At 36.0% G+C, this 8,607-nt stretch overlaps 1 protein-coding gene across 1 annotated transcript; it reads left to right on the top strand.

Annotated features, from left to right (window-relative positions):
- Positions 1-6,450: 6,450 nt before the first annotated feature.
- On the top strand, positions 6,451-8,362 carry LOC138143496 (olfactory receptor 13D1-like). The gene is made up of 2 exons (XM_069064767.1): positions 6,451-6,471; positions 7,412-8,362. Exon 2 carries the CDS (start codon positions 7,421-7,423, stop codon positions 8,360-8,362), a length of 942 nt encoding a protein of 313 aa, XP_068920868.1. The 5' UTR covers positions 6,451-6,471; positions 7,412-7,420.
- The last annotated feature ends 245 nt before the right edge of the window (positions 8,363-8,607 follow it).

Raw genomic sequence — 8,607 nt, forward strand, 5'->3', positions numbered from 1 at the left:
TATACTTGAAGGCCTAATAGTTGAAATCATTACTTTACTGAACAAAGAGTATTAAGAAAATCAAGTGACCTATAATTACCTTCCTTGTTTCATTTCTCAATAAAAACCTTGCTCATGGTATCAATAAACAGATTGCTTGACAATCACATCTGGACCACAATTTCTCACACTTTCATGGGCTAGTGTGTTGGTTTAGCTCTGGCTTAAGAAACCACTCAAGTTATCTCTACAACTATGGATTAGAGAAATGCAAATTAAGGCAACTCTAAGGTAACTCCTGACACCTATCAAATTTGCTAATATGGCAGAAATGAAAATGACAAACGTTAAAGGAGACATGAGAAAAATTGGCGTACTAAAGCACTGTTGGTGGAGTTGGGAACTGATCCAAAATTTCTGAAGAGTAATTTGGAACTATGCCTGAAGGGCTATAAAATTGTGCATACCCTTTGACCGAGCGATATCTCTACTAAATCTGTATCCCAAAAAGACTAAAGAAAAAGGAAAAGTACCTCTATGTACAAAAACATTTATAGCAGCTCTTTTTGTGGTGGCTAACAATGGAAATTGAGGGAATACCCACCAGTTGGGGAATGGCTAAGCAAGTTGTGGTTTATCATTGTGGTGGAATACTACTGTGCCATAAGAAATGACAACCAGTATGTTTAAAAAAAAAAGTAAGACAGTGCAAAGTGAAGTGAGCAGAACCAGGAGAACAGGGTATACAGGAATAGCAATATTGTATGACAATCAACTGTGAATGATTTAGCTATTCTCAGTAATACAATGATCCAAGACAGTTCCAAAGAACTATGATGAAAAATGTTAACCACTTCCAGAGAAAGAACTGAGAGAGTCTAAATGCAAAGCAAAGTACATTTTTAAAACTTTGTTGTTTTTTTTTTTTGGTTTGTTGTGATCTGTGTTTTCTTTCACGTGATACAAATATATTTTTACATGACTGTACGTGTATGATCATATTAAATTACTTATCTTCTCAACAAGGGAAGAGGGAAGGCAAAGAAGAAAATAATTTAGAACTCAAATAAAAAAACATTAAAAATTGTTTTTAAATATAATTGGAATAAAACAAAATATTAAAATATGTATAAATTGGTACTGTATTCTTCACAAACTCTCTGAAACTATTTTATTATGATGTAAATTTTATAGTTACTTTAGAATTAATTATATAGTTATTTTCTAGGTTTTTTATTAATTTTGTGTATTATTATAGTCTTCCTAATATTGATTCAATCCTGTATTCCTAGTATAAATCAAATTGGTCATAATGTGTGGTCTTTTCAGTATGATGCTGTAACCTCTATATTGATTTTTTTTTAAGATTTTTGGATTGGTATAAATCAAATGTTAGTGTGTGATTTTCTTTGTATGCTTTGCCTCTTCTTACTATAAAGCATTAAGCCTATATTTGTCCCATATAAAGCTTTCTTTAGTTAGTATGGCTTCTATCCCTGCTATTACAAAATAAAAAAGTTATACTGAATTTAATTGCTCTTTCAATGTTGGGTAGAATTCAATTATAAATTGACTTGGTCAATTTTTCTTTGGATAATCATTTTTATCTGATTTCTTTTGAGATTGGGTTATTTAAGCTCTTAAGTATTCTTTGTTCTCTTTTTTTTTTTCCTTTTAACTTCTGATTTACATCATTCATTTCTGTCAGATGTGTGGCTAATGCAAAACAATAAAATAGTAGATATATTGTAAAAGACTGACTATATATTCCTCCCTCCCATCCCACCTCCCACTTGTTCTATTCTCTACTTTGATCCCATCCCTTTTCAAAAGTGGGTGTTTCCAACTTCCCTCCCCCCCAACCTGCTTTCCCTCTCATTATTCTTTGTTCTCTTACCCTGGATAGTTTATGTTTTGTTACCACTTACACACTTTATTTATTTTATTTATTAGTTTTGTTGAACTATAATTGGGCAAAACATTCTCTAATAATTTCATTTTTTTCTTCATTTTCTATGAATACTCCTTTTTCATTTTTTTATTTTGATAATTATTTACTTTCTTTTTATCAAATTAGTGGTTTGTCTAGTTTTATTTTCACAAAATATTCAGTTTTACTTATTAATTAAATGTTTATCAATTTTATTTATCTCTTCATTTATTTTTATGTTTTTTGGTTTTTTTTAGTTGATTTTTTTAAATTGTTGCATTTCTAGAATATAATCAGTATTTCTTAAGATGCCATGCTAGCAAACTCACATCACCTGTTATTCCTCTTTCCTTATATGACTTAATCACTGATTTCATAGAAGTAAACTGTCCCCAATTTCCATCTTCCATGATATTCCCTACTAAGTTAACTTCAGTCTGGCCTCCCTATCACATATAGAATCATATATAATCTCTTCTGTTGGGCATTTAAAGCTCTTTATCTCCCAAATCATTTCTACTTTTCCAGTCTTCTTTTTGTTCCCCTCAATGAACTCTATAAGCTAGCTATTTTATATATATATAAAATTTTCTATTTCCCTCTTTCTGAATGACAGAAACCCATACATATATATATAGTACATAGTATAAGCACTGGTGCGCTTGCAATTCTTCAAACATGACATTCCATCTCCCCCTTTGCACTGACTATTCCCCATAGGGAAAATACTTTTCCTGCTCACCTCTGAATATTGGTTTCCCTGGCCTCCTTAAGACAATTTAAATCTCATTTTAAGACACTTTTTTTAAGACATTTTAATTCTTCCTCCTGCAGGAAGCCTTTCCTGGTCACCACCAACTACTAATGCATTTCCCTTTAAGATTGCCCCCCATTTACTCTGTATATATCTTATATGTAACTAGTTGTTTTCATGTTAATCCCACCAATTAGGATGTGAGCTCCTTGAGGGTAAGTACCATTTTTGCATTTCTTTGAACCTCTAGTCCTAATCTCAGTGCCTTGCACATAGTAAGATATTAAGAAATGTTTTTTGACTAACCAACAAACCTGCAGAGTTTTATGGTATAGTTTCACCATTTTTGAAGTATCTTGGATTTGTCAAATGTTAGTGAAAGATATAGGAATGTGCAGTCCTCATTTCAAATACAATTATTCAGGAAAAATCTATGCTGCTTAGTAGCTAAAGCAACAGAGTAGATAGAGCACTGGGCCTGGAGTCAAGACATACTAAGTTCAAATCCAGCCTCAGACTCTTGCTAGCTATGTGACTTACTAACAAGTCACTTAACTTCCGTTTGGTCTATTCCCTAAAATGTAAAATAACAACATCTGTCTTGTGGGGTTGTGAACATAGCACCAGCTTTGTGATAGACTTTATATAAACAGATATTGTCTTCCCCATATTTAAACACTATAAACTACAAAGCCAAATGCGAGTAGTGGAGGGGAATCAAGTACTCTCTTACACTATAGCAGGTAAAAAAAGTTGACGATAACTCAAAGAAATGCCTTAAATATACCAACAAGATACAGATAAATGGGACCAGAGGGACAGAATCATAAGGAAAGGTAGAGAAGAAATTATTTTAAAACTATAAGAAATATTTAATCACCCATACTAAATAAAAGTCTTTGAAGCTTCAAAGGGGGAATGTCTTGTTTAATTTTGGAATGACTCCCTGTCACCCACAACCACCTCATAACCTACTATTATAATAACTTTACATGTTATATTATAGGTATATATAACACAAAATCTTATCATAATACATGTCTAGTCAACCTGTAGAATAAGTGTGTAGTTAGTGTTCATTGAATGCAATTGATGACTGGTTTTTAAGGATCAAGAACCAAAATGCAGTTTCAGAAATAAGTTTGAAAGGGAGTAGTATAAGCTCCATGTAATTAGACCTTTAGGGCATTATTCCTTAAGTATCAGAAAGTTTTGAATTCTGGCACATTTCCATGTCAGAATTTTAAATTGCTTCAGGGACAAAAGGTGTCCCCTAAGAAGAAGCCCCAGGGTCTGTGGTTGCCTTTTTAAAATTGTGTCAGGCCTCTATTTGGGGTCCAGGGATTCTGGCTGAGTCCAATGAAAAATAAATGGGTCCAACTACTAAGAAGTAGAAGTCAGTCTTCTTTTCTTTCTTTCTTTTACTTTTCTATTTCCCTGTTTCTGAATGACAGAAACCCAGTACTCTGCCTCCGATCAATATCTGATCAAACAACTGAAGGAAGTGCATCCCTTCTTATAGAGGGCTAAATTTGTTGTAATAATTGTTCTAACTACTATGTCAATAAGGCTTTGAAATTTATTTTCATAGCTGTCCATCAGGACTGACCATGTGGAAATCCATCATAGGAACTTTCTAATGCAGGCAGAAATCAGTTTTTTGAAATAAGGAAAAGCCATCTGCTGTCTACTGAACCCAGGAAGTGAGATAACCACTTTTCAAACAGGTAAAGTATTATGATGACTACATACCTACTCATTACTCAAACTTGAGCAAGACCCTGACTCATGGTGCTCTTAGGCTCAACTCTCATTTTAATGGTGGAATTTTCCTGGTGGGAAGGGACTTTGTGGGCAAGGAAAAGAATCCTAGTCTTGAAAGTCTTTTCCGAGAGAAACAAGACAAGTGGGAGAATGACAAAAGGCACAGGAAAAGCAGATCCACAGGCAAAGGAAGTCAAAAATCCAGCACAGATGGAGGAGTGGAGCTCAAATTTGGCCCAGAAGAAATTAATGAATTTTCTATGAGGCTGCAACTCCTTGGGAATTATTATGTTGTGCAAGGGTGCCATGTCTGTATCAACCATCTCTGGCCAGAATGACTTGGATGGACAGCAGCAGACAATAGGATACATGCTATTTCACTTAGAATAAATAACAAATTATTAATAATACTAACAGCAGAAACAACAAGGAACAATTATGTGGTACCGACTAGTGTCATACCCCGTGTTAAGTGCTTTACAAATACTTCATTTTCCCCCTATGTTGTGATGATACCTTTTACATATGCTCAAATAGTTTAGAAGAGATAATTGTTCTTTCAATTAACATTGACTCATGCTATTTGGATCTTGAAAAAAAAAACATGGATTTTATGTAGATTATTTTGCAGGTGAGAAAACAGGCTCACAGAAGACCACAAAGGTAAGTTGGTATTCAAACTCTGGCCATTTCATAACAAATCCCCCAATGCATTCCCCACCACCTCATCACTTTTCCTTCATCACTTTGAATGATACAAAAAGAAAATAATCCTTACCCTAACTACAGTGTACGAATTGGTAATTATTTCATTGTGAATAAGTGAAGATTGGTATGCTTACAGCTGTTTGTTGAAAGTAGGAAGTGAATTCACATATAAAAATTATTAAGAACCCCTGATCTTATCCAACCTCCCCATTTACAAAGGAGGACATTGAGGCCACGACAAAGATGGATAGAACAGCAAAGGTGTTCATTGTAGGTTTGTATGAAGACAAACTACTATCTAATAATACTAATCTATAATGCTACTGTCATAGTAATAGGGCAAGGCTTTCTATAAGGGGTCTGACAATGCCTAGGCAAGAGGCAGTTAATGGATAATATAATTATAGCAAGAGCTTGACTTTAAGACTAGCAAATGCTACTGGAAGGACCAGGAAGATGCCACAAGTGAGGAAGTATAAATTATCCAAGGTCTAGGAGACCAGATTAACAAAAATACTGCTGGGGCGGCCAGGTGGCACAGTGAGTAAGAGCACCAGCCCCCAGCATTGGGAGGCCCGGATCAGTTCTGGCCTCAGATATTTGGCACCCACACAAAATAACTGGCTGTGTAACCTTGAGCAAGTTACTTAACCCCAATTGTTAAAAAAAGAAGAAGAAGAATACCGCTAGAAAGTTCCCAAACACCAAATGTACTTTCTCATGCATCGGTTTCTTTTCTACTGCTTTTTACATACCATCCTGAGAAGAATGCAGAAGGGCTCGTGGTTATATTTTTTCAGCCATGGAAGACCAAAAAATCCATAGGTAATGTTTTCTCCAGATTAAGATTTTTCAGGGGTGGCCAGGTAGCACAGAGAGTAAGAGCACCAGCTCCAGTGTTGAGATGACCTGGGATCGAATCCGGGCACAGACACTTAGCACCCACCCAGAAATACCTGGCTGTGTAACCTTGAGCAAGTTACTTAACCCCAATTGCTTTAAGGGAAAAAAGATTTTTTTAAAAGAGTCAGAACTCCATTTGAGTCCATTTTAGCAAAAATGGGACTAGAGTAGAAGTAATAGGAAGGACAAAAAGACAAAATTTTCTAACTCTTTGATTCTTTTCTCTCTTCTGTTCACCTTGTTAGAAGAAAACAACCAAGTCTCTCTCCCTCTGTCTCCTCCCCCTGCCCTTTTCTGAGAAATTTCATATCAAACAGAGTAGAAGAAACAAGAAGTAAGGAGAAGTATTAATTTGGGATCCAAGTCCGTTTTACTTGCAGGAGTGCCTCTGAATCTATATATTTAATCAGGAAAAAATATAAAGGAGCAAAAAGTTAATTTTGGTGGAAAATTCCCTGTGTGGAAATCTCCACTGATGCAGTTTGTAAATGTATCCATTCAATTCTAAACCTATTACTTAATGAACCTATGAGCTTAGAGGTCAATCAAATAATAAACAATAAAGCTGATATTCAAGCTCAGGTCCTGTGTCTCTAGATTCAATCTTTACATAAATCCTAGGTTATTGCCTAAGGAAAAATAGATGTTAAGCACTATGCTTAGCATCACAAAGCTACTGAGTGTCAAAAGCAAGACTTGAACCTAGCTATACCCAGCACTATCTCTATATGACCTATTATCTTTTGGAATTTAAAGAAATTAGGGTCCAATTTTACAGGATTACTTTTTATTTGCATATTTGTAGTAAGCTAGAAATTTCTTCCTTTCCATCTCCCTCTCTGTTTCTTTCAAGCACATTGATCAATGGAAAGAAGACTGGTTCTGGAGTAAGACAAAGAAGATTCAAAAACCATCTGTGCAAACTTAACAAAGTCATTTGACCACCCTGGGCATCAGTTTCCTCATCTACCAAAAGAAGAGTTTGGACTTTATTGACTCTGAGGTTGCTTCTAGTTCTAGATTAATGAGCCTATTGAATATCTATTCAACAGTTTAGCAAGTAGAACTCAGTCTGACACTCCCAAAAATAAAAACACCCAGAAGTGGTTACTGGGAAGAGATAGTCAACTGAGCCTCAAAATTTCTTTGCGGACAAGGATTGCTAATAAAACAAGGTTCCCTGGAAGAGTTTTTTCTGAGCACAGTTTGTGGGAGAGAAATATCTAAGGGCAAATTTTGTCTGGGGGGCATAAATTTGAAAAGTATGTTTGTATTCCAGAAATTTAATTTGGAAAAGGACAACTTGCATTTTCACTCATTTTAGTTAGGTAAAATTTTTTGTGCGTCCTAATTTAAAATATTGCAGGTAGAAGAAAGGATAAATGGAAAATCAAAACCATACATTAATGAATGTGTTTTTTCTTCGAGGTCTTGCTGCTTACCCCATCTTTCACTTTGTTTTCTTTCTGACGTCCCTTATCATGTACATTATAATCCTGGTGGGCAACAGTTTCCTCGTTACAGTGATTATCCTGGACTCTCACCTCCACACCCCCATGTACTTCTTCCTTAGTAACCTCTCCTTCCTGGACATCTGCTACACATCTTCTTCTGTTCCATTGATACTTGTGAACTTCCTTTCAGATGAAAAATCCATTTCCTTCGTGGGCTGTGGAACACAAATGTTCTTCTCTCTTGCCTTGGGGTCTACAGAGTGTGTGCTCCTCACCGTGATGTCATATGACAGGTATGTGGCCATTTGTAGGCCCTTGAGATACCCCATCATCATGAACAAAGAGCTTTGTGGGTGGATGGCAGCCAGTTCCTGGATGACAGGTGTGCTAAATTCACTGGTGCAAACAATCCTTGCTATGGGACTGCCCTTTTGTGGGAACAATGTCATTGATTATCTCACATGTGAGATCCTGGCTGTGTTGAAACTGGCATGTACAGATATCTCCCTCAATGTCATCATTATGGTGATATCAAATGTCATCTTGCTAGTTATTCCAGTCTTCCTCATAATCATCTCTTATCCTTTCATCCTCATTACAATTCTGAGGATCAATTCTGCAGAGGGAAGGAAAAAAGCCTTTTCCACCTGTTCTGCCCACCTGACTGTGGTGACTATGTTTTATGGGACCATCCTCTTCATGTACATGAAGCCCAAGTCCAAAGACTCTCATGCAACAGATGAGCTGATTGCTCTCTTCTATGCTGTGGTCATTCCCATGCTGAACCCCATCATCTACAGTCTGAGGAACAAGGATGTGAAAACTGCTGCGGAAAAGCTCAGTAAAAGTATCTTCTCACAGACAACATGAGACTCTGGATTGTATCAGCCAAATGAAACAAAATAAGTCATCAACATTCAGAATCAACATTGTAAAATCAATGTTTGGTGTATGGGTCTGATTCTCTCCAGCTTTGCCCATCTATCTAACTGGTACCCCTCGTCTCAGGCAACTCTAGTAAAGCATAGTGATGGAAATAGACTGACATCAAGGAAATATAACTTTCCTTCCTAGGTATGTTTCCAGAGGTGAGAAAGCAGGACAACAAACTTCAA

The sequence above is a fragment of the Petaurus breviceps genome, unplaced genomic scaffold (assembly GCF_028583685.1).
Source record: "Petaurus breviceps papuanus isolate PSGF00001 unplaced genomic scaffold, PetGlider_PUasm1.0 138, whole genome shotgun sequence".
Lineage (NCBI taxonomy): Eukaryota > Metazoa > Chordata > Mammalia > Diprotodontia > Petauridae > Petaurus > Petaurus breviceps.

What these genes read in the sequence shown, in the direction of transcription:
- LOC138143496 (XM_069064767.1), top strand. Translation starts at nt 7,421, where the DNA reads ATGGAAAATCAAAACCATACATTAATGAATGTGTTTTTTCTTCGAGGT.